The following is a 27,869-nucleotide window of genomic DNA, read 5'->3' on the forward strand; positions in this document are numbered from 1 at the left end:
GTTAAAAGCAAGCACTTCATTCTCTGTAAACAGATAGTACTCTCTTTTTCACCAATAGATGTTCAGCACTAAAAGGACCCATTTTCATTAATACGTTAACACAAAGATCAGTACTGACAACAAGCAACATAGAGCAAAACAAGAGAGAGAGATAGTGTGGTTTAGTGGTTAAGGTCTGGACTAGGATCTGGGAAATCCAAGTTTGAATCCCCATGCCATAGAAACTTGCTGGGTGACTTTGGGCCAGTCACACGCTCATCCTTGACCCTGGCTAGTATTTGGATGGGAGACCTCCAAGGAATACCAGGGCATGACATGGAAGCAGGCAATGGCAAACCATTTCTGAATGCTTCTTGCCTTGAAAGCCCATCAGGATCACCAAAAGGTAGTTGTGACTTAACGGCAAGACACACTAAAAAGAACTTTAAAAGTAGTAACTTGTTCCTTTACTAACTTCACTGTTCGTTCTTGTTTATTAGAATAAAAAAGAACATACAGCTTTTGATGATTTTGTATTGTTTACACTGAAAAATATCCAAGATACCAAACCAGCTCCTCAAAACAGGGGGGAGTGGGAGGAGAATCACATGGACCCCACCTAAGTGGTTCATGAGGAGAGCTGGGCTCATGTTGCAGGCTAGCTGTGTGGTAGACGTGTTGTTTTAATCATTCCCCAATTACATTAAGTTAGTCCTATTCCCAACAATGTATGAACCAAGGTTAACAATGACAGCTAGGATAACACAGAACTGGCATTCTCACCCTCCACTTAGGCACTCAGGGCATTCACAGACAGCACATGCTCGCTGCAAACAAAGTGAGTGATGATGGTACAACATTATTTTTATATTCACTGAAAGAGTGTAGGTGATGCTGCACATCCTCAAACACTTGTGCAAAACACCTTGAGATAATCAGGTCTTTAGGTATACAAAATACAGGCCTTTAGGTATTCAAAATACAGTCAATTGGATAAATAAATATCTAAATCCCACAGCAAGGACAGGAAAAAGCCTGTCCATTTCCTGCAAGATTTACAGCACAATATTCACTGTGACTTTATCAAGCAGGTTCCAATAAAATGTGTGAGAGGGCTCTTTGTGTATCTTAGTCCCTGGAATGCAAACTGTGCCGCAATGACTATGCTAGCAAGGCCTAATTAAAGTGTAAGCCCCAGTATCTGACTTGCCAAGCTGATAATGTGTAAGCTGTCCCTTGTTTAAAGACCTCATAAACTCAGCCATTTATAGAAGAAATGTACTTTTTACATGACTTACAGTAAACAGAACTTAAGGTGCAAACCATTTACTATCCCAGGCAGTTCAGTAATGGACTTGCTGAGTGGTGTCATTTCTGAAACTACTTGGCACATGTTGAATAACGGGGGCTGCTGTGGTTAAGTAAGATAAGGTTCCAAGCTGTTAAAAACAGAACAGAGTGCTGGGGAGCTGATTGTCTTAAACAAAATTTACAAATGCAGATATGAATAATTTGACAGACTCCATAAGAAAAGCACACAAGAAAATGACAGGCTTATCTCAGAGAGAAAATGCACTGCTACTTCCGCATAAACAGCACAATTTTTTTTAAACAGCAAGTCTAGTAGTTATATCTGCTGGATACCTTCCTACTCTGAACTGCCACTGTTGCTTCGTCCTTTAATTAGACGATACACTCAATTTATGGCTGTGGTGTTGCTCTTATGTTAAAAGCTACATTCTCCTTTGAACCCCTCAAGTTCTATTTGTGCTCCTATTCTTTGGAACTGAGGTACAGTTGCCTGCACAACTGCTCTATGCTGCTGTTTCTTGTCTCTAGTCACCAATCTTTCCTGGAACTCCCAACAAGTCACTTCCAGCGTCTGCCCAGGCTACTTCCCCCCACCCACCCCCCATCAAGTCATGGCAGATTTTGGCGACCCCTGGAGGGGTTTTCAAGGCAAGAGACATTCAGAGGTGATTTGCCATTGCCTTCCTCCATGTCACACCCTGGTATCCCTTGGAGATCTCTCATCCAAATACTAGCCAGGGCCAATCCTGCTATAGGCATCTGTTTTTCTTGCAATTCAAAATTTTCATGAGCCTGAAATGTGGATTGTTCAATATACATATTATGTCACTGCACAAGGGAATACCTCCTCATAAGAACTCATGACTCACTACGTTGAGGGGAAAAATGGGTGCCTAAAGTTTTGTACTAGGATCTGGGAGAACCAGGTTCATGACCCCGGTGGGCCACTGGAGCTTCCTGGGAGACCCTGGCCCAGTCACCCTCCCAGCTCAACCTATTTCATAGGATTGATTTGAAGATAAAATGGAAGAGGTAAGATGAGGTAAACTTCTTTTGATCCCCATTGTGAAAAACATTAAGATTTGAATATAAGCAAAAATAATTATTCATGACATGCCGCATAGTCATGTTGTAGGGATTCTCTTTGCAATTAGGAATTTTAAAAAGTCATTTTAGTGAATGAGTAAAGGGAACTATGTGTTTTGATCAATCCTCCATAAACAAAACACATGAGAAACTTTTTTATTGTGATCAACCAAAACAACTCTACACAGTGTCTGAGCTTCTGAGTTCTCCAAAATTCTTCATCCGGCTGACATTTAAAAAGGTGAGGGGGAAAAAATTATTTTAAGATCATGTCCTAAGAAACCCTTCCCCCCCCCTTTTAAACATCCAGCCTGATGAAGAGTTCTGAAGAATTTAACAGCTCACAAACTGTTTTGAGGTATTCTTGTCCCAGTTCATAGAAGATATCAGATGACTTCTGTTTTTAGATTTTGTTATTGACCAACAAGGCTACCTATTTCTTTTGAATCACCATTCCATGCTATGGTACTGTAATCTTAGCAAAGCATGTGCATGAAATGGTCTACTAGTATTCTGTGTATTTTTCTGCCTGCAAACATTTGCCACTGGTTTTCATCCCCCGCCCAGATAAAACTTTCAATCAAAGCAGAATAGTTGCATGTCTGCCATGCTGGCTAATTATTTTAGTCTGTGCCATAATAGATGGGAATCCAGAAATCTACTTCCCCATGGCTAGTTCTGAAGAAAAGGGAGTTGTCTGCCATTATGTCTCCTAAAAAAATGGAATTGGCATAAACGGTGCATCCCCAAAGACCCGTTCATATTGGGGGTCATAATCACAAGGATTATAGGATACAATCGCTGTGTTCCTTCAAACAAACTAGGCCCTACCCCCTACTGTGCAGCTGACATGGGAGGCTAAGACAACTCCATTAGGAGTGCATATCACTACTCAGCAGTGGTCCGCAGAAGCAGATGGAGGGCTATTTACACAAATGCACCATGACTCCTGGCTTATACATGAGCATCTGGGATGTTTCCTAACGTGATGTGATGCACAATGCACTCAAATTTATCAACTGTCCCACACGCAATTAAAGACCCTGATAAATAATTCCATGGCAAAGGCCTCACAGCTGAATTGAAAAGCAGCAAGGCGTGAGGGGTCAAATGTTTCTGCAGGATTTCTATTTAACAAACAGGACTGTTTATAAAGGAATGTCTCTACCAAGTTGCTGCAGAGTTCTTTTTAGATAGCGCAGCCGCCTGAAACAGACAGCTGAATAGCCAGCGCCTTCCGCAGTCTTCATTTAAAGTGAGACAACTTGAAATGCACTACACAATTGGTAAATAAAAATTATGTGCGGAATTAATTTGAAAAACATAAAAACACCTTTTGACTATAAATCATACAGCCTACATTGTCTGCTGATATGTAACCACAGACATTCCTATTTCCTTTGCGAAAGCAAAATACAAAGTATTATATCATTCCATTTGCCCACCCTTTGATGTGGTTTCCCCTCCCCCCCATAAAGTGCCTTAAGGATTTTTTTTCATTGTCTAGAACTATCTGACAAAAGGGAGAGAGGGAGCAGCAGACTGCTTAAAAGGCAAGTGTAATATTTTCATGAGTAATTGGACATGTCAAAATATAAAGCTGCCTTATTAAAATTTCTTGTTTAGAATATACAAGCAATGCCAGCTTCCTTTTCCTGAGAGGGAAACTTGGAAGAAAGAGGAAATAACACACATACTTGCTGTTATACAATTATATTAAAAATCTATACCACTAGATTGAATGGCATTTTAAAAATAACACTGCTGTTCTCTCTTTCTCTTGAATTACACTGTTCTAAGGATACAATTAAAAAAAACCCTTCCGCAACATTTGTAGTTTTCAGCATTAAATCAGTTATCCAATAACACCTATTTGGAAGGCTGAATAGAGCCAGCAGTACTTCAGAACTCAAATGTCTTCAACTACACAACAAGATGAAGTACGATGGTTGTGTCTGCTCTCTCCGCTAAGATGCCGCTAAGATGATAGGAGAAGCAGTAACCAAGCAGGCACTGCACGGCAAGACATATGGCAACTGGTACAGAAAACAACTATTGCAAAAAGAGAGAGAAGACCATTCACATGTGGCAGAAAAATACAAGAATACAAGAACTTTTTCTTTTTCTTTTTGGCTTCAAAAGCTAGAAAGGAAACTTACAGCATTTGGGCTTTGGTGGCATCTACCTTCCTGCTTCCAGTCTTAAATACCTAACAAAAAATCAACCTGTACCAATCAGCGTTTTATCTCTGAGGCCCAAAGAACAGTATGACTAGTTTTACAAGGGGGAGGTGGCTTTATGCCAATCATAACAAATCACGTTTCAACTAGCTGATGCTTTCAAAAGCAGACAGTGCCATGGCATGGAACCCCATTATTTGAAAACCATATAAAAGTTCACTTAAGCCTTTATTCAGATCATGCCTTAAGAAGCTCTTTCGAGTTTAGCTCTTATTCTGATTGCTTAATGCCTGTTTTCCTAGCAGGAAAAAAGGAGGTTCTCTCATGTACAGTACAGCGAATCCCAGATGATTTTGGAGCTAATGGGTTAGGCATGAAGGGCCCCCATGAAGGAGATACTGTCCTGGACTTACAAAACTGGGACTGGGTTTAAGATAAGCCATTTGATTGAAAACTGTGTGCACCGTTTCACTGCACAAAATTCAAATGCCAACATATTGCAAAGTATGTATAACTTAAAGCATACAAAACAGTCAAAAGCCTGGAATTTCTCACCATTTTTTTAATCTGCAGGAACCTTTGGGATTTTTAAAGTGGACGGTGAGCACCATCCCAAAATGGCTGCATTCAGGAATATCTCCCTCGGCACTTTTTAAAATCTCCCTCGGCATTTTTCAAAAAGAATAATAGAAAGGGGACAAAAATAAATGGGATCCCCTAGGGAAGGGCAGGGGGGAAAGAGAAGGAAAGTTTGAAGAGGAAATGATATCACAAGACCAGTTGCAGCTGCTTTTGTAACCACGGGGAAGCCTTTGACAGCAAGCCCTGCCTTAAATGGCTCCACAGTTTTTGAAAAGCTTGATGAGTGCTGGGAAAGTCCTGACAGGGAACATGGTGCCCACAGGTGTCATGTTATAGAACATTGGCATAGCCTATTCCAACAACTCTTGAACAGAGCCATAGAGGCAATGGCTCAAAATTCAGATGTTAATCACTGGTGACTGAAGCCTATAAAACACTGACCTGAAATGGAGGGAGGACCTTTCCCCTTGGCCTCTCCATAGTTGTCAGTTTATTGGGGGGGCGGGGAGGAAGTGAACACAGTTGATACCTGAAGCCATAAATGTCAAACTGTAGACATGTCCTGGTTTTCAGGAATGCCATCAATTGTTAATAACAACTATGAGAAACAAAGATAGCACAGTGGGGAAAAATAACTCCAGGAATTTTGCAAAGCCCACAAAATACAAGTATAAGCTTTGTAGTAAAATATCCGATGCCGTTAAACAACTCAACATGTCCATCAACACAATCGATGTAGGAACAAATACTTTACTTTTAACAATTGTTTTGTATGTAATCATCAGAGGCTTTAGCATACTGGGTTGACTCCAGCAGAGAAATCAGTGGAAGGAGAATAGGTATTTGTGATGTTCCTCTCCTCCCAGAAATACTTTCTAGTGCCCAGAAAACTGACTCTCAGGGAAAAGGAATCCATGTGGAATAACAGCCACAAGGACTGATGGGAGGAGAAGGAAGGAATGCAGTCATGCCAGGAGTAATTTGGTCCCGTTCCCTTTCCTTGCCGGATCTTCTCTGGAATAGTTCCACACAGAGGAAAAATGTGCAGTAGCAGATGCCCATAAAACATCATACAAATCTAACCAAAACAGGTTTTGAAAGAGAAGAAGGGAAGTGAGTCAAGAGGTCCCTTTAAAATATCTACAGTATTTAAAAAAGAGACTTGACCCCTTTAAAATGGAATGAGGAAAGAACAAAAATGAGTATCTGGAGGAATGGAATTCCACTCTGAAGGTTTGCCACAGCAAGGGGCTGATTGCCCACTTGTTTCGCTGGAAGTAAACAACAAAAGATACATGAGAAGGCAGCCTCCGAAGATTCATTGGGTATCAAATGTGTTTCAGGTACCAGTTTTGCTAGCAATGGTTTTCCCAGCTCAGCACTCTGGGCAAAATTAGTAGATTGTCACAGAGCGTTTCCTTACTGAGTAGGTGTCCTTGGATTTACTGCACCAAGGGGTTAAACTGAAAGGATCAGAGCAGACTAGACCAAGATTAAATACAATGTGAGTCAAATGTAGCACAAAAAAGCAACAATGCTTTGAAGACACACAGAACTCTTTGTACACACCCCAAACTTTTTTGGAAGGATTCCCAGAATTTAAGACACCAGCCCTTTAAACACAATTTGCCCATCTCTGTGCTGTTTTGACAGGAATTCAGAATAACCAAAGACAAGATTTATTTAACCAGAAAAGAGAAAGGTTCAAACAGCATTGGGAAAATACACAGCACAAGGTTGACTCTCTTGCAGTGCGTCATTTTGGCAGCTGAAGAAATAACGTCCATTGATGTCTAGCTTGAAGTCTATAAGGACTTAGGCCAACATCATTCAAAGTTAAGTGACACTTAAAGAACATTAAATTAGCTGTTGACAGTCAGATAGACAGATGATTGATTGCCTGGGGGTCCACACAATGACCATTAGGTGGCAGAGCAGGGGCATATGTGTACAGAAATAATAGAGTTTTAAATTTGGTTAATACAAGTTTAACCAAATAAAATTCTTTAGAGAAGAATTTTTTTTAAAAAAAAATCAAGATTGGAAGCTTGTACAACTACTTATTTGCCCTAAATGAAGTTGTTTTTCTACTCAAAGCTAATTGCAAGTTACCAAAGGTGAAACTAAATGGCTAATGAGAACAGCCCCACATTTACGTGAGAAATCCAACGCTGCGTGCATACAGATACGCGAGTCTTAGTATATATGTACAGACTGAAAACAAGTTCGATCAGGATTCCCACGTGTGCACGTAAGAACCCTGTATCTTTTATGTAGGTCATGGGTTTGGGGTGTGTGTGTATGTGTGGGGTGAATGTTAATGTACACAGAAATCAGGTATCATTATAAACTGCAGAGTGACCTCAGGATGGCTCAGATAGGGGAAAAAAACCAATTTGTTTGGGTGATGAGAAAGAGGAGGAGTTTAAATTCTTGAATGGTATTTAGGAAGCACCTCCATTTCATTCAATTTTGGCTGTGCCTAGGTTTTGGCTCACTGTGCACTCAACAGATGTTCTGATTAGAATATTTCACATGGTGTTTTAAAAATAAAATTAACTGAACTTAGAAATCTGTAATTAGCACCATCTTACTGAACAAATCGGAACAAGTTTATCCAAGTACTCTATTTACAACGAGAGTGAGTTCACCCCCAGGGCTTGATTTACTATTTTGTTTCAATTTTCATGTAATTTCATCCATCACTTTTTTCCAATCCTCCAAAGATGATGGATAAAACACAGAAATAAATAGGACCAACTGTTCACAGATGCCTAAGGGAAAACATAATTTTGTTATAAATAATCCTTGGCACAAATCATGGAAATGCTATCTGAAAATTGTTTGTTGAATAGTTTATGAATAAGGGCTTTAGTTTAAAGTTTGCAAATAAGGTGTAGTGTGTGCCCCCCCCCCCCAAAAAAAACCTGGAATTCAATACTTGAAGAAACTGAACAGACATACAAATAAAAATCAAGGTTGTTTTAAGTTTATGTTCAAACAGGAGCCCCCTGGGACGCTGGCTTTTTATTTGTACGTATACATTGGGCAATGAGAGCACACAAACTATGACATGTGTTTTAGAATTCTGTTCTTCAAATCTTACCAGCAGAGGTTTGATAACTATTTTATGATTTATCGGGGGGGGGGGGGGACTTCCAGTGTTTTGCACAAATCAAAAGAATGTGTAGTCTTTAAGCAGTATCCACTCAAGATCCTTTAATAAAAATTAGCAGTCCAAATCCAATTACCCAATTATTTTCAGAAAACACAATTGTCAGAAATTGAATTCGCACTAAAAAATAAAAGCAAAACAGAGACACAAGTCCATTCCACAGTGCAGTGGCAATGGTTTGGATCCAAAGGTGTGTTTCCATGGATGTAAATGTTACCAAGGACCTCATTCCTAGGTGTACACTGGCTGGTCCATCTCCACCGTTTATAAATTTACCTTGGCGGCCATTTTAGGAGTCAGCAGTGCCTTGCTTTGGAGAAGGCGAGGTCAAGGCTCTTCCTTAGGTTATGTTAATGTGTGGCCAAAATGTGCGGCTGGAGACTAATTCACTGATGGGACATCCTCCTGCCTACCAGCTGTCATAAGGGCTTGCAAAGCCAGGCACTCTACTTTTGTCTATCAATCAGCAAATGTAGGTGGGCTTTAACTGACCTTGCCTGAAAGTCTCCTATCAGTCTGTCTCAAGCATTGGTAAGGCTTCCACTCACCAGCCCTTATGTACATACTGTCTGGATGCAATCACCTTTTGTTACCTTTTTGGGAAGCTTCCCTCAATTCTGTCAGTCAGTTAAGATGGGGCCCAGAGCAGACCGGTAGTTCAGAGGTCCGGCGATTAGCATTTTTTAGGACCTAGGAGGGGTTAGGAGTCTGCGTTTTTTCACTACTTTTAGATTTTTTTACTAGTATTTTGTTACTAGCACATTTTTTTCAACTAGACAGAATTTAAAAAATGGATCAGCTTACTCTGTGTCTGAGTTCTTTTGCAGTCGGCGTGTGCTTTTGTTCCAGCAAGCAGTGTCTTGGTAAACAACGTGGTTCATCTGAGCCGAGAGGTGCTGTTGAGATCCTTGGGCAAACTGGATGCAGGGAGTCGGTGGCAGAGGCCCCCAAGCAACACCCAACTGAAATCCCTGGACAACAACTGGGTGGGTGGGCCTGAGTAGTGATGTTGGTTTGCCCAACAAGACGGGACCTCCTGGGAGGCTCGGCAGGCATAGCGGATGCCCTGGCGGCTCTGGGGATATGGGGATGCCCAGCTGCCTGGAGCCGCCAGAGGAGCTCCAGTCACCGGCCGCAGCCTTGCCGGGGAAACAGTCAGTGGCACAGCCAGTCCAGCTGCGGTTGGAGGATCGCCTGAGTCTGGCACCAACACCTGGTACCAACACCTGGACAACCCCGACCCTAGCTGTGTTGTAGCAAAGGGAGAAGATGGAGGAGGGAGAAAGGAGAAAAGAGGGAGAAAGTTGGGAGGAAATAAAAAGGAGAGCTGGCAGGGAGGGAGAGGAAGGACAGAAGTGGTTGGAAACAAGGCCAGAGGGCAGTGCCATAGTCTACTCCCCAGTCCTGTCAGGAGGACCTACTCCTGGAGGAAGGCTCTTGCTAAGAGGGGAAGGAAGCATCCAACACCACCAGCACATCAAGCTCACAGGTTCCATCTTCTCCCTTTGCTACAAAAGATCTAGAAGACCAACAATAAACCTTTACAAATCTTAGATTTTTTGAAAAAATCTTTAGACTGTGGGTGATCCGTAATTACTTTCTTGGCAGTCAATACTACACAGCTAGGGTCAGCTGCTTGCTTGTAAAACTGCAGTACATAGCTTACTTTGTCTGAGAGATTACACAGGAACACCTGGAAAAATGTAACTCTTAATGTGTACAACTACAAAGGCCCTGGTACAATATCTGCTAAACAAGATGAGAGGGCAAGCCAATAGGTTTCCCATGCGGCATTATAAGCTTTCAGAGTCATCAAAGCACAAAAAATTGGTATCTTTTTCCAGGTCTTTTGTTCTTTAAGTTGACATATTTGCTTATCTAAACACAAGGAAAGTCAGAAGTCTGGGGAAATATATAAAAGGAACAATGAAATTCATTACTCATTCTGGGGAGCAGGTGTGCAAAGCCTTACCTGATCTGTCCTCGCACCAGGGGTCTGTTTTTTGTCCTGTTCATATTCGAGTCAAATGGAACCTCAAAGAACTACAGAAAAGAAAAGAAGATTACTTTAAGGGATGCCAGAGACCATCCGAACCGTAGAACAGATTGACTGTTTTTGCAGGTGCTTTCGTCTTCATTTCAGAAGATTCCAAAGGGCAACTGAAACAGCAAACTGTTTTACATTCACTTTGAAAGTCAACATTAAAACATTTGGCATTTCCTTAAAGGGGGGGGGACCCTACCCATAGTACAAAAAATATTCTGAACAAGTTCTCTAGTCAATCACTTGAAATAACTCCCTCCACGTTCTATCCTTAACATATTTGGCATGGCTTTAGAGATTCATGCATTATAAATCAGCAGTCTTCCTCCTTCTGCCCCTCATTCAAAGATTCCCTTCCAAATGTTTTCAGGAACACCCAGCTTTGGAAATCCAACACCCAACAAGAATCAAACAAATCAGTAGGGACAGCATTTACTAATGAAGAATTCATATGGAATTATGTAGCACATGCTGGGGGAACACAGGAGGAAAGGAGAGAAACAATCTGGAAATTCCCTTACCCATGAAATTCAGGTCAATTACCATCCTCCTTTTGGTTTTAACTATCACTCATCTGCTCTCAACACTCCATCTCTTATGGAGCATTTTCAGTCCCTACCAGGCTGCTTCCCACCTTTCTCTCTTAGTTCTTAATCTTATCTTAATCAATGGGATGGCTTCATTGGCTATACCTTTGGCCTAGCCCCTCTTTTAGTTAATTTACTATACTTTTCTTCATATTTAGAAAGCCCGCTGAGTAAGCAAAGGGCCCTGTCTTGCCTATGAGTGTGCAGTTTCCAGTATTAACAGAGAAGCCAGACTGTTTTGTACTGGCGATAGTGGTGGAAAATCATTGTAAACCATTGCCTATGTGTGAAGAGATATGCCATAATCTGAGCTGGCCCTTGTTACAGCCAGCTGGATATCCCTCAAGCCCAGGACCACCAGTAGTTTCCCCTCCGCCGAGCTGAAAGGTCTCTGAGGGCGATATTGGGAGATGCAGTCCTGTAAGTATGTGGGTCCAAGGCTGCTTATGGCCTTATAGGTTAACACCAGAACTTTAAAAATGATCTGGTACTCTATAGGCAGCCAGTGTAGATACTCCAGGATTGGTGTTATATGGTCTCAGCTGGCTGCTCCTGTAAGCAGTCTCTTGGCTGCATTTTGGACAAGTTGTGATTTCTAGATCAAGACAAAGATAGGCCAGTGAAGAGAGAGTTGAAGTAATCTAGCCTGGAGGTGACCGTTGAATGAATAACTGTGGTGAGGTCGGACTGGGAGAGGTAGGGGGCCAACTGCCTAGCCTGGTGAAAGTGGAAAACCGCAATCTGGGCTATTCTCGAGATTGGGTCCTCCAACGTAAGGCATCAAAGGTCACAGCTAACCTTCCATTGTAAGGATGAGTTGGGTGTCATCAGCGTACTGATGGCACTGTAAACCATAGCTCTGTACCAACTGGGTCAGGGGGTCGTATGAAGATGTTAAATAACACTGGGGACGTATGAAGATGGCTCCCTGTGGCACCCCATACTTGATGGGGTGTCACTTGGATACACCCCCCCCCCCCAGATATCACCTGGAATCCCCAGCCCTGGAGGAAAGAGGTCATCCAGAGCAAGGGTGTTCCTCTAACTCTGGTGTTGATGAGGCAGTGGACCAGAGGTTCATGGTCTACTACGTCAAATGCTGCAGTAAGATCCAATAATACCAGCAGTGCAGTCCAACTGGAGCTGGAGCTCATTCACAATGGCGAGTAGCATGGTCTCTATTCCATGACCAGCACGGAAACCAGACTGGTAGGGATCCAACATTTTTGCATCATCCAGGAAAATCTGTAGCTGTTCTGCAACTGCTCTCTCAATTACCTTACCCAGGAACAATAAATTTGGAACTGGGAAGTAACTGGCCAGATCCAAAGGATCTAAAGATGGTCTTTTTAAGAGCAGGCAGACTACTGCCTCTTTTAACTGCCCTGGAAATATTCCTTGTTCAAGGGAGAAGTTGATAATTTTCAACATGGGGTCCCAAAGCTCCTCCTCACTGGCCTTCGCCAGCCAGGATGGGCACAGGTCAAGGGAACAAGCAGTGGATCAAGTAGCAGCCAGAATCCTGTTGATATTAGTATGATCAAGCAGTCTGAATTGGTCTAGACAAGGACCAGAAGAGAGGCAAGGGGTCTCAAGTTCATTTTCTGTATTAAATGTGGCAGGAAGGTCGTGGTGGAGAAACAAGATTTTATCTGCAAAAAAACTTGCAAAAGCCTTACCGCTAGCCAATTCCTGAGATTTGGGACTAGTATTCAAGGTCATAAGTGTCTGAATTACCCTAAACAATTGTGCCAGGCGTGAGCTCAAAGCAGCAATGGTAGTAGCAAAAAATATTATTTTTGTCGCCTTCACTGCACTCTTGTAGGCTTTCATAAAAATCCTCAATGAGTGTCTCGATTCCTTGTTGCGAGTATGCCACCACACTCGCTCCAGTCATCTCAGTTCCTGTTTAGTCCTCCTCAGCTCCTCAGTATACCAAGGGGCCAATTTGGACCAGGGCTGGAGAGGACACCGCAATGCAACAATCTCCATCACTTCAGAAAGTTTAGTTTCCCAGCTCCCTATCAGCTCTTCGAGAGAGTCGCTGGCAGGTGGTGACTCCCGCAGCATGTTTTGGAACCCAATGGGACCCATAAGTCTCTGCGGGAAGACCCAAATATGCCCATCACCTAAGCTGGAACCCAATGGGGTCCATAAGTGTATGTGGGCTGGCCCAAATATGCCTGTTGCCTAAGTGGAGGAGGGGCATAGCGATCAATCTGGGCCTTAAGAGTGAAGTGGTCGGAACATGTGGTCTTGGCCATTATCAAATGTGACTCATCACCCTCCTCCCCCTTTTTTGGGGAGAATTTTAAAAAACGGGGTTAGTCGGACGCCTCTATTATTACTTTTACTGCTATTGTTATCGCTGTTTTAAAGATTTTATAATTTGTCTATTTATATTTTTTGTTGTACACCTTAGAGCCCATCCGGGGATGAAATTATAAATAACAATAAAATAAATAAATAAATAAATAACATGTGGTCTTGGCCATTATCAAATGTGACTCATCACCCTCCTCCCCTTTGGGAGAATTTTAAGCGAGGGGTTGGTCGGGCCTCTATTATTACTTTTACTGCTATTGTTATCGCTGTTTTAAAGATTTTATAATTTGTCTATTTATATTTTTTGTTGTACACCGCCCAGAGCCCTCCGGGGATGGGGCGGTATAGAAGCTGTAACAATAAATAAATAAATAAATAAATAAACATGGCACTCTTATTTAGAGAGGATACGACCATATCCACACCTGCCCCAAAGATCTAACACCAAAGATCTAACATCAAGGTCTCCTTGATGAGTGGGGCCCTCAATGTTCATAGGGGAGAGACCTAGCATAGCTGTGGATGACATATCTGTGGCCACTGAAGATGAGGTCGAGTTGACATGGACATTGAAGTCCCCCAACACAATAAGTTTGGGAAACCTCAATGCCTACTCTGACACGACTTTCATGAGTCGCAGCAGGCTGTCAGTCGGTGTGCTAGGTGACTGGTACACCAACAAGATAGCCAGTCTCTCCTTCGAGTTCCAAAGGAGGCCTAAACACTCTATACCCGTGATCGGCTGATGGGTAGCTCAAAAGGGGATGGAATCCTGGATGAGTATCGCCATGCCACCCCCCACCCCTGTACCCGGGGCTGGTGGATTGACACGAAGCCGGGTGTGTGTGTGAGTTCATTGAGGGCAACAGTTTCCCTTTCCCTCACCCATGTCTCCATGACACATGCTAGGTCCATCTGCTGTTCCGTGAGAAAATCCCAGAGGACAGAGGTTTTATTATTGATGGACCTGGCATTTATCAACACCGGCGATGGAGCAGGGTTATTATTTTAATATACAAATGACATAATAAATGTAAACAGAATAGAATACATTAATTGGCAACTTGCCAACAGCTAGCAAACTCCAACAAGTATCATCCTCTTTCCAGCAAATTAAATCTTCTCATGAGCTTCTAGTGTGACCATGTGGCCAACAAGAGTAACGAAGGACAGAAAAAAGGAACATTTTTTAAAGCAAAAGAAGGCGACACCAGCTTTCACAGTATGCAGCTGTCAACAGCTGCTGACAGCAGCAAATAGCCCAGCCATATCAGCATCTTCCTGCCTCGCTGCTAGGCAGTGCCACCAAGTTAAAACAAAACAAGCAAACAAAACTGTATAATGCACAGGATCCATTAAAATGCCGCACAGACAGTAGGGCTTGTGGGAGCAGCAGCTGCAGCAGGAACTTGCAGCAAGTAGATGTGGGACAGGTGTTCAATACAGTAGTATCCAAAGTACTGTGGAAGCAGGGTAGGGAACTGACATTTTATGGTGTTGCAGAAAAAAGGAACTCAACATGTGTGAATCTGTTCTTGGTTGAAGGTAGGAATTTTACAACAGGCAGAATAGTGTCTAGTGCTACTTAGGAACAAGACATAAATGCGCACTAAAGTTCAACAGTATCTTAGAAGAAGTTATCTGTATAATTGGACAATGCTGTAAAAAGCACAAGTAATATGTCTCCAGATTTTTTTAAAAAAATCTAATTCTGAAACTCTGTGCTGGAGATTCACTGGCAATTTACACTAATATATTACTACTGAACAAAAGTCAATGAAGTTTCATCAAATTACCTTCTTAATTAATGACACTTATCCTACCCCCCAGCCCCATCTTTTCATCACACTTATTCAAATACCAATGCATAATTTAGTATAGCGTAATTCAGTTGGTTGATATACATCTGATGAAAAAATATACCCACATAACTTGATTTTTCCTCTGAAACTCAGCTACTTTTTAAAAACAAGAAGCATATTTTACTTCTAGGAAAGAATGCTGTCATAAACTTGAAAGCTGGAGTAAACAGGATGATTTCCTGCTTGGCAAGCAAGGTGATTGATACAGATTTGTATACCAAAATCCACACCTATGGGTGACTCAAACAGATGGGTCTAACTTTTGTCAAATATCAAGAGCTTATATCAGATCAATGGTTACAGCTTGCATTCTTCAAACACAGCGAGGCATGTGTTCTCGGCTGCAAAAAGGAAATCCCTATCCACCAATCTGAACATTTGTTTGCATTTTATTGTTCAAGATTATTAACAGGTGTGTATGGGGGAGGACTACCACATCCCACCATTCTATTATGTGCGCAACCTGTCCAGTTTTCAGAAGTATGTCCTTGGTCACATATCCTTGCATGAACTTACGCCGAACCCAGACTGGTTCAAATGTTCAACAGGAAAACTCGAGCACACTTTGGTTTGCCATTTTACTGGAGAGAGGACTGATATTACGCTGCAGCCTTTGTGTGTGGCTACTGGGACAAAAAGTTCCTATGAAAGCCAATAATCTTTTCATGCACAATATTTTACTGAACTATAACTTGCAACCAGACTTGAGAAGAAAGGTGAACAAAATAATAATTTTAAAAATCTTGACTGTCCTCCTAGCTCAGGGATGGCTAACCTATGGCACCCCAGATGTTCATGAGCTACAATACCCATCAGCCCCTGCCAGCAAGGCCAACTGGCCATGCTGGCAGAGGCTGATGGGAATTGTAGTCCATGAACATCTGGAGTGCCATAGGTTGGCCACCCCTGTACCTAGCTAGACCCTGACAGATGGAACCACACCAACCAGAATCCAGCTGAACATCCAGAAAAGGTTGGTAGGAGAAGAAAGCAAGTGGTTGTGCTAAGCTCTTAGGGTACATGGAACAGTGGGGATATCTTAAGGGAGAACAATTTGCTAATACCAAGAGGAAACATGCCTTGTAATTTAGGCAATACATATGAAATTTGCCCTTTCACAATGCTGCAGCTGTGAGCAGAGAACAGAGACTGAAACGTATCCTTTGGGAATATCTGTTAATTTTACAGTTCTTAAATAGAATCCTTGTTAATTTAACATTTACTATACTTTAAATGTGTGGGCTTGTATAGATGTATAAATACACACAAACAAATAGATCAGTCTCAGAAAGGTAGTTAAACACAGCCACTTTAGATGCAAATGCTAGTCAGCAATAACCAATAAGCTTTCCAGCCGGCCTGATGTATCTCAAATATAATTCATCTGCAGATCCAAGCAGGGGGTAAGACTCAATTTTAGATTATCTCATTATAGCCTGCAGAGTTTTGCTTGTTTTAGCAAACAACAAATTCAGGAAGATGAATCCTGTATAAATAAATATTTTAGCAGCTCACAAGAGGCAGTTTCCTCAGGAAGTCTGAATGCATCACTTCATTTGGCTGAGACTGAATTCTGTCTTCCCCACAATTTTGGCAATCTAGATGTCAGGAGGACAGACACAGGGTTAAATCTACAGCAACAGAACACCATCGAGTGACACAACTTGGCAGCGACTTTGAGACCATACACAACTTTTTAAATCAGCAGAGATAAATATTTAAAACACGATGCTGAGAAAAACCACATAAAATAGGACTCTGTGGTTGACTGCTGTTACAGATCATTCCCCTTGTACAGCTTTCATCAAACAGACGAAGTAATTACATTCTGTGGTCCTAAGTGTGAGTTCAACCGTCCTATTACTGTTTAGTGTTACATTCAATCATATGTTTCTCATCAGTTTTCTTTGCACTGGCCTTCACTTGTTATGTTTACTAAAGTATTAAAGACTGTTTCAAAATGTCAACATTTCACAATGAAAACAGAAAAGTTATGTTTATGTATCAATCACATTTAGATCATAGGCTAAAAAATCCTCAAATGTTCAACTGGCAGGTCATGACCCACAATGGAGTTGTGGCATGACCCCCGTTTGGTCACATCAGCTTCACCACAATTTCCATCCTTCATTCTTTACGGCTCTTTAAAAGGCAGAAAAACAGAAGGAGAGAATGAAAGTAAAAATACAAATGGAAAGAGAGAGAAAGGAACAAGCATTATAAACGGGCAAAAAATTGGTTGCATATTGCCAGTTGGAGAAAAAGGCAGATCCCTTGTTTGATGAGGCTGAAACATCCTGCTCTAATAGAGAACTTTGCTGCTTTCTGCAGGTACATTGTTTTCACAACCAACCAACAACAGACTCACATGCATTGTCAACGTCTCCATTATAAAACTCTATGATTTTACATATCTAGGTCTAAAAATCCTCAAATCCACTGATTTGAAATTGTGGGGGTTTGGGCAAAACTGGTTTTAGTGGGAAAGATTCAGCATTCCCCCTCCCCACTCTCTTATCGGTCTCGAGCAGATACTCCATGACTGCAATAAGAGGCTAAAAACAGGAAATCTGTTGTAGTTCTTTGTCATAATGGGGCAAGGGGTGGGGGTGGGGATCACAAAGCAGCCAGACTTGGTTCACTGCTGTTGCCACCTTGGGCCCACTTTCCAGAAGGAAAAGGAAAAGTCATTTGTTGTAATTAAAAGCTTAGTATTAGCGTTGGAACTTTATTTTATTCTACTGTGCTCTGACTGTAGGAGTTGTCCATTGATATCTCCCAAGCAGAACTGTATGCTTAGCTGTAAAGATCCTTTTACTTTTATTGACTGGCTGTGGGACTCTCACCTACACACGGGCTGGATTTGCTCACACAACCTCAGTTCTGTGGGGTGGGGGTGGGGGGGAGAACCAAGTCACAAGCCAGGACCCTCCCCTATTTCTCTCTTTCTCTTGGTGTCTCTCTCTCACACACATCATCTGGTCATGGTTCGTCATCTGGTTGAGGCCCATATACCCTGGGAAGAGGGGGAGGAAGGGTTCTAGTCTCAACAAAGTTTTTCCCCTGCCTCCAGGGTGGGTGGGCCTCAACCAAATGACGGGTCTTTCTCCCCCTCCCCAGGTGGACCACAACCAAATAACGGGTCCGCCCCCCTCAGGGTGGGTGAGCCCTGAACAGATGGTGCCCCCTTCCCCTCTCCCTACACTTCTTAACACAGGGATGAGGTGAGCTATTGATCTGCCACAACATCTATGTTTAATTGGATCTGGCCCGTGGATTTACACAGCGTGTCCTAGGCCATGATTTTAGCAGCTGAGGACTGTTTGTGTTCCTCTTTAGACATGCCTGAAATTATAGGAAGGGAAGCTTTGTCCTGCTACTACTACTGAAGAACTACTGTGCTAGCAGCCTTCCTTCCAGTTTTTGCCAATAAATGATGCTACCATGAAATTAAAAAGTTGCCACTTACATCTGTGGTGGAATATATAACCAGGTTCAAAGGCAGTCAATTGACAAATGAAGACAAAGGTCTTCAGTTGAGGCATAAGGTTAAGTTTTGGGGCAATTAAGAGAAAGTTTTAAGTAGTTTCAAACAAATAGAATATGCATATTCAGTGTTGTATTTCACCATAATAGACATATAGTTTAATGGAAACATGCTAGGAATTTGCAGTCAGTCTTTGCTCCTCTTGAAAGTATAAATTAATGATAATGCAAATTCATGGGGAAGTTGATAACTTTACATAGACGGGCTCAAGGTCACTAAAGTTCTCCATTGTTCACACTCTTGCACATCACTGATTATTAGTATTTAGCTACAAATATCCAAAGAGCTAAAGATCTTTAATACTTAACACTGATTTTGGGTGAAGTTTAAAGAAGATGCTTGTTATTAAGAAGTGCAGCAATCATATGAATTGCAGACGTCATAAAGTGCAGCACTTTCTGTAAGTGAAAACGCACTCTCAAAAATCATAAGGGGAAAAGAATATCTGCCTAAGTAGTACCATTTCTAGTAATTAAAATCTTAGAAATGGACTTATGGTGATACACTTCCCTAACATGCCTCTTCAAAGCAGCCACTGAAGGCTATTCCTAAAATAAAACACAACATTGTCACTGTATATTTACACTTATGTACTCCCTTTTTATTTTCCAATGGAAACAACGTTATTTTCCAATGGAAACACGTTGAGGATTCAAAAATGTGACACCCTAATATATTGATCAGTTAAAACCTACCAAAAGAATCATTGAACAGGAATGGAGAAAAATTGCCCTACAGAGGCCACATTTTTAAATTAGGGCTGGCAATTCAGTTAGAACACAGGTAGAATGCAAAACAGATTTTATTCATGGCAAATCTGGTTCACTCCACAATTCACAATTGTATAAGAGTATGGAAAAATTTCTTCCAGTTTTGAGAGGCAAGATGGGAATTATTGCCTGAGGCTTCTGAAGCAGTTGATGATGAGAACATCAGTCTTGGTGGAATCTCATTTTTCAGGGGAACATTGGCTTGGAACCATTGGAAGATTTCATGAATGGAGGGGATATTTTTTCAATTTCCAATTCTGATGCAGATCCAGCCTCCCCCACACTGTTTCATAGGGATGGTCACCTGTTCTCCAGAATCAGTCTTTCAGGGGACATTTTGAGCTGCAGTAGGAAGGGAAGGCAAGGAAGTTGCCCTATAACAATGGAAATTTTCAAATACGGCAAATTATAATTCTTTTAGGGAATTATTTAATACTTCTGGGAAGGTTCACTTTCAATATTCTGTTTCAAAGCTACACAGGGTTATCAACGGCCATATTGATTTTTATTCTTAAGATGGCAAAATAATATTTCATATTTTGTAAACGAAAGAATTAATTTATTCATTACGCATAGCCACAGGAATAAATTGTCTTCAATGACACTAGGATTTGTTTCTTTTAATTACAACATAAAGGATTACTAAAATAATTTTAGTTCAATTTTTTAAAAAACCCCAATCAAACAAAAACCCAACAACTGTGAAACTGGAATGTTTTGCTTAACCTGAATTAGCATCAAATAAATCTATCTTTGCTATTTGGGTAGAAATTGGTATGATACAAACAGTAGAACACACCAATGGAGCTATATGGGGATAATCTACCATCATCAGTCAATCTTTTCACTATTACAGACAGCAGCGGAAGGTGCAGTTATTCAAGCATCAGAAAGAGGGTACATAACACCCGCCTGTCTTGAAGATGTGAACATAAAGCAGACGGAATAGGATTAGAAACTATTCTTTTGGAATACTGCAGGCAGATGAAAAATACTTTGCCTGAGGCTCTTTGCTAGCTGCAGTTCTCTTAATAATTTTCCACTCCAAATTAGTGTCAAATTAAAAACAAGATTAACTCAAGTCTAAAGCCATGCTAACTGTAACAAAATGGCACATTGGTAGCTTGAAGGCAATTATGGCCCCTTCTCTTGAACTAAATATTCCAAAGCACATCTTCAAGATAGTGTTAGCTACAAAAAGGATTTATATTGTCGGTTCAGAATGAAATATCCCCATGTAAGGAGCACTTCAATTGACACTTACATTAATTAACACTTTCTCTTTCCTGGTAATATAATAGTATTCACTGTGGTCTCAGCTTTCATAAAGTTCAAGGAATTGCACCTTGCTATTTTGTCAACAGTATTGAATAAAAAAAACAATGCAAGTCAAAAATTCCCAACACTTGAAATACTGTATACCGTGGCTTTGCTATTGGTCCATCTGTCCAAATATGAGATAATCCTGAAAAATATCTGACATCTGGCAGTTAAGGAGGATGATGGATGCTAACTATAGGGTGTGGAAAAAACTTGGTGTGCTCTACTCTGATGTGCTAAGTATTCTTCTCCTTGCCAGGTTCCAATAACAGAAGTCAGGGAGGCTGGAAGAAAAATTCTATAAACAGACAGCAAAATAAGGCAAGTTGGGGGTGGGTGGGTACTACTGAAGTGTTTGGCTTCCCTTGTTGAGGTACTTCATTTTTTAAAAAGCATGAAAGCCCCCACCCCCCGCTAGCTTGATGATCCAAGGAAAGGACTCACTCATATGACAATTCATGCATGAAAACATCAGTTGCCTCTAAAAACAATGATTCTTACTCATATGTGTTAAACTTTGGCGGGGGACAAATTCTCTTGGTGAGAAGGGTAGGCACAGCCCCTGAGAATTTTCCCTTAATAGGGTTGAGAAAAGTTAAAAATGGTAGTGTTGCCCCCACTGATAAGAGCATACAGTTCAAAATACAGTTTCAAACAAGGGAGATGGAATACAGCAAACAATGATAAACTGAAATGGGAAGTCACGTTAAAGTAAGGAGCCATACCTATTAGCACTGTGGAACTGTACTGTAAATTATTATCCTAGACAAGCATCTTCCTCAATGTCCTACTCTTTCCTTACCATAAGGAGTTGCTTCAGAGAATGAACCTGGTGGTTGCAAAGTTCTCCCTTTGCTCACATGCTCACAGTTTAGCACAAACTATTTTTACTGTTACATATGAACTCAAAAGGTACTGTTTGCATCCCCCCCCCCCCCGCCCCCAGTCCCAACAGGGATTTCATATTGTAGCTGGAACCTGGTTTGCTATCCTGATGCATAAGAAAAGTGAAACTCACAGCTTGCAGTTATGGATGCAAGAACAAACAATAGCTTCTGCTAACTAAACCCCACTGCATGCAATAGGAGAGTGAAGGGAAATCACAAACACACAGAGGTTCCTCACAATGCCAGTTTATGGTTTAGAAGTACACTGGATCCAACAAAATATGTCCATGTTTCACTGCCTCTTTTCCCCACGAAACACATAAAATGCAGAGGCATAGCAGGGAGGAAAAGCGCCTGGTGCACCGGTGCATCCTGCGCCCCACCACGCCCCCACAGGGCACACCCGGTGCGTCACACCCCCCCACCCCCTTGGAGCTACGCCTCTGATAAAATGTGAATGCCCCTCATAGAATTTCAACAAGATGCAAAACTAAGGAATCATAATCATGACACATTTGAATATATTTACAGCATTTACATAAACTGTAATGAAATAAGACATGGGCAGGAGTGTGTGTACTCAGATGGAACAGGATGCTAGAAACAAAACATCTTAGATTTTTCTAACTAAAAGGCTTTTGGGGGGTGGGAAATTAATAGAGAATAGTTAGTTGTCTCTTCCCACTACTGTTAAACCTTTGCCTGCCCTTGTGTATCTGGAGTAAGGAGAAGGGCTTGCAAATTGAGAGTTATGACACAAAACAGTATGCAGTCTTAGAACTCTTATTATGCTGGATCCCTACAGTTCTGTATGTTAGAAGTTCTCTTCAAGTTTTACTTTAGTTCTTCAAGGGGACGAGTCGTTAAAATCTCTCTGTGCCCAGTTTCCCACTTGCAAGGAGTTTTGTTTTGTGGGTTAGCATTCAATTGTAGCATGCCCCATTCAAACACCTCATTCACCTGCCCACGTTGACACAACCTCAAGTACAGAGCCCTTACACCTTTGCAACCTTCCCAATGATCATGGAGAAGCTGTGCTGAGTTTTAAAAATGACTCTGTTAGTTTCTCTTCTGCCTTAAAGAAATTGCCCACTTTCCTGGAACTCGGAATGGGATCCATGGGGAACAGTGCTCACATGCCATGTCAAAGAGCATGAGGCTCTCAAGCCGCAAAATGCCACCGTTCCAGGCAGAGGAGACAATGTTCGTGCCTGTCTGAAGAAGGCAGTTTTCCACTGCATAGTCTGAGCTCTGCAGAACACACAAAAGAAGATTATACACTACAACTATTTATAGTTATTAAAATTATATACAGTACATTGAATTTTTTAAACTTTTAAAAATGAAAAACAAAAGAAGTAAGCAGCTCTAAAAGAAACTATCTCATGCAAAAAAGTTCTCAAATGAAGCTATAGTTGCAATGGAAAAAAAAGAGAACTGAGAAAGAACCACTCTTCTCCCTTGGGCATGGGCTGTCTGAGCTGCAGTACTGAAGGAAGCAAAATGTTGTGCCTGCACGGTAGCTTTTGCAAGTTCCCAGATTGAGGCTCTGCACAGGCTTAACAACCACCACTGTGATACAGAGTCCAAGAATAGCTAAACATTAATTCATCAGGTTTTGGTGGGTTTTCCGGGCTGCGTGGCCATGGTCTGGTGGATCTTGTTCCTAATGTTTCGCCTGCATGTGTGGCTGGCATCTTCAGAGGTGTATCACGGAGGGAAGTCTGTTACACACTGTGTCCAGAGAGAAGGAAATACACCTGCAGTACAATACTATCAACCACATCTTTGCATAACAAGTTCCACCCAAACACTTACTGATTAGTTTCCCACCCTGGGGCATGGACAATAGATTTCCTTCTCTCTAGACACAGTGTGTAGCAGACTTCCCTCTGTGATACACCTCTGAAGATGCCAGCCACAGATGCAGGCGAAATGTTAGGAACAAGATCCACCAGACCACGGCCACACAGCCCGGAAAACCCACCATAACCAGTTGAATCCGGCCGTGAAAGCCTTCGACAATACATTAATTCATCAGTTTTGCTTCTGTCACTATCTTCAATACCAATAAACACACAGCAGTTAAATGTGCTATGGAAATGTATTGGTGGAAAAAAATAGTCACTGGATAAAACTGAGTATTATGCAAATGCATTCCCATTATATTTGCTCAGTACTGATACTTTACGTTAATATAATATTTGGAGTGATTTGTTTATTACTATGAAAACAAACTTGGATTTCAGACAGAATAGCCAAAAGGACACTAACCTGCTATTTAAAAAATATGTTAAATTCACATTCCTCAACATCTAGTAGTCAATTAATTTATTATATTTTGAAAAGATTTTGAAACTTTCTTTGAACTGCAATTAAAGGTCGTATGAAAATGGCTTGTCTCTATTAATTACTTTAGACAACAAATATTTTTGCTTATATAATTTTCTTAAATGGACTGATGTAACCAATTTATCAGCTGAGCAACATGTTAACTGCTGAAAAGCAGGTAATAAAAAACAACGTACTCCCTTAGAGATTATTGTAATTCAACCAATAAAAAGACTGAAATATAAACCAAGGTGTAAAGTGACACTGGCTTTTATTAATATTTAGTACACCTCAAAGAAAGCACAGGGCGGAAATGTGGTCCAACAGTTCCAAGGATGAACATAGTAGGGAAAATAAAGCTGATTTACAGCACTCCCTACCCGTTAAAAATAATAATAAAACCAGACTGCAAGGCCTCTCCATTTAAAATATTTAATAGCTGAAATCATTAGAAGAGTCTCAGATCACATTTTTAACATATGGGAACTTAACGGAAACTATCATTCGCAATACAAAGCTTAATGGGCATTTTGACAGTTTTTCTCCATTCTTCAGAGGCGTTTGGGACAATGTGATATGGCCTTTCGAATGAGGTATCCTAGTGTCTACCACAAAGCAACACTAAATGTTTTTACATTCACATACTCCAGTATTTTTAGAATCAAGATGTTTTGTTTCTTTTAATCCAAGAAGCTATAATGTTTGAAAAATTATCTCCAATGCCCCCTCAATTAGTGCATGTGTATTTTTTTTTATTTATTTTGTTGTCAAAGCACAGCAGACTTAGGGAGACCCAGTTGCATTTTCAAGGCAAGGGCTGACAGTCAAGGTTAGGGCTGAGAGTTTGTGACCAACCCAAGGTCATTTAGCAAGCTTCTGGATTCCCAGGTCCTAGACTGACACCGTAACCACTACACCACACTTAATTTCATGGGGGGGAAAAGTCCACAGATGAAATGCCCACAGGAAAAAAAGCCCACATGGAAAAATGCCCACACAGAAAAAAGCCCACAAGGAAAAATATAATTAAAATAATAGAAATTATTAAAAAGTATGATATAATTAAAAATAATAGAAATAACATAATATAAGCAAAAGGCTCAGTGACCATGACAAAGGACCACCTCACCCTAAAACAATAATTATCTAACCCTATTAATTAAAACAGCAGGTATTTACTACTGAAAAAATTACACATAATAAGAGAGGACAGAAGACAAATCCCCGCTGGTGTGAAATCCCTCATAACAGTTTGTAGTTTTTGGCAACTGTTTCAGGGCTACGTCACAATGATTCCATATTCTTATAGTAAACTGAGGATCTCTACCAGCTGCATCCTCAAAATGTGCAGAAAAGAACATTATAGCTGTCTTCATATGGAAATGTGGTGGCAAGTTTATCAGAAATAATTCTCACATCTTCCATTGAGACGAAAGCTAATGCAGCAAGAGAGTTCAGGATAATATGTTGATGTTAGTCTCATATTTAGTCTTCAAACCAACATTGAGACTGACACAGATGAAAATAACACCCTTTGACCACAGTGTGTAGAAAGGCAATCCCCATTGCAGTCAGACAAGCCTTCTCAAAATTGTGTGGGCAATTTTCCTGGGGGCTTTTTTTCTGGTCACCACCACACTTGTACTCTACAAAGGGATAATTTAAGAGCAATGTCTCGAAACAGAAAATTCGAATTCATTTTAAAGCATTGCAGACAATATATAATATTTTTCGATTGGAAACACATATTAAAAAGATAAGGAACACAAATTTGCAGATGATACCAAATTATTTAGGGTGGTTAAAACAAAAGGACCTCTCCCAACTGGAGGAATGGACATTGAAATGGAAAATGTACAAGTGGGAAAGTGATGAATATTGCGGCAAAAAATCCCAACTTTACATATACCCTGATGGGATCTGTGCTGGCAGTGGCAGACGACGAAAAGGATCTTAGGTGATAGTGGGTAGCTCGATGAAAATATCAACCTAGTGTACAGCTGCTGCGAAAAGGTAAATTCTATGTTGGCAATAATTAGACAAGGACTAGAGAATAAAACTGTTGCTATAATCCTGCTCTTATACAAATCTATTGAGAGACCACAGGCGGAACAGTTCTGGTCAGCACACCTAAAAAGAGATATTGCAGAGCTTTAGAAGGTGCAGAAATGAGAAACCAAAATGATCAGGGGCTATGAGGAGTGGTTAAAATACTATGGCTGTTTAGCTTAGAACAAAGGTGGGTAAGGGGAGACATGACAGAGATCTATAAAATTATGCCCGATGTGAAGGTAGAAGAAAGGGGAACGGTTTTCTCCCCCTGTCATCATATTAGAATGTGGGGTCATCTGCTGAAGCTGAAGGGTGAGAGATTCAAAACAGACAAAAGGAAGTACCGGTACTTCTTCATACAACACATAGTTTGCCCCAGGATGTGCTGATGGGTGCCGACGTGGAAGGCTTTAAGAGGGGAGTGGGCATGTTCATGGAGGATAGGGCTATCCATGGCTACTAGTCAAAATGGATACTAATCACAATGCCTAGTCTCTCCTATTATATTAGGTGCTATGGTACACAGGCAGGATAATGCTGCAGAGGTTGTCTTGTTTGCGGGCTTCCTAGAAAAATCTGGTTGGCCACTGTGGGAACGGACTGCTGGACTTGAAAAGCCTGGGTCTGATCCAGCATGGCTTTTCTTATGTTCTTAGTTTCACAAGCTATTGTATGTGTGCTACTATAGCAGCAATACTTATATACATACTTTTCCATGCTGTCACTTATTAAATTCTCTTTATAAATTACCTTCTACTTATTTATATTTTTAGGCAGATAAATGTGAAACGTACTAAAGCTATTTTAATAAAGAAATGTACAAAATTACAGCAAATGCATCAATATATGAAAATAAGTTGAGCAGCTTATTTTAAATTTGCCCTCAATCTAGCACTTAACGCCATATATTTAATCAAATCAGTACAGTTATTCCCTCTACTTTTTTGGGTTAACTAGAAGGTAAGTAAGTTGTAGGGTCAATAAGATGACACTTGATTCAAACAAAACAAGTTTCACCTTTCCATCTCCTTCATCAAGAGAAAAAAGCAAATTGGCAGCTCCATTGTGACTCATTAGATAACACAAGCACGCAAACCTGTTGTCAGGGCACTGTGTCATCAGTCTTCAGAAAACTGCCAAGATCTGTTTGTAATTCCAAGTCTATTCACATCTCTCAAACCCCAAGATAAGATGCTCGTCAGTCTCAGAGAAGAGTTAAAAGAGAAGTTGACAAATAAATACCATTGTCTACATCCCCCAACACAAGATTCCACAGACTATTCCTTTCAGCTTAGAAACCACTTAGGGAAATTAACGTAATGGAATTAATTCCTTTTATACAAATATATTGCAAGACGAATTCTTTCAGAAACTTCAAGATAATTCAATATTAGTTGCTGGAAGGCAGAAAAGCATTTACAGTCTTTTCATCAAACGTGAACTGAAATGCAAAAGAAATCTGAGACAGAAGTACCCGCACGAAACTGTATTTTTGCGGCTATCCTACAATCAAAAAAGTATGAAGAACTAATAATAATAAAAGTATGAAGGACTAATAAGTCATTCCTCTGAACTGTTAGGCCATGCTTTACTTTCAAGAACTACCAAGCCTCCTAAACCATCCCCTTCTTCATTTGGGGTTTATGAGTTGAATGTCTCTCTTCAGCTGGTGCTTATGCCACCAAGATCAGTCTGTATACATTGCTTCGAACAGCAAGCAACTTGTGAAAAGACACTTAAGAATGCTCAGCTAATTCACTGATTGATCTGACCTCAGTAGAAATTCTTAATCAGTCCAATCAAACTCAAAATGTTCTACTTTCATTAAATG

General features: G+C 40.8%; 1 protein-coding gene across 1 annotated transcript in view; it reads right to left on the minus strand.

The window, feature by feature from the left end:
• Positions 1-27,869, minus strand: part of LOC125429178 (protoheme IX farnesyltransferase, mitochondrial) — a 141,358-nt gene that overhangs the window by 34,956 nt on the left and 78,533 nt on the right. Inside the window, exon 5 of the mRNA XM_048490046.1 lies at positions 10,286-10,356. Within this exon, the coding sequence (XP_048346003.1) occupies positions 10,286-10,356 (71 nt within the window). The remainder of the gene's footprint in view (positions 1-10,285; positions 10,357-27,869) is intronic.

This window comes from Sphaerodactylus townsendi, linkage group LG03 (assembly GCF_021028975.2).
Source record: "Sphaerodactylus townsendi isolate TG3544 linkage group LG03, MPM_Stown_v2.3, whole genome shotgun sequence".
NCBI lineage: Eukaryota > Metazoa > Chordata > Lepidosauria > Squamata > Sphaerodactylidae > Sphaerodactylus > Sphaerodactylus townsendi.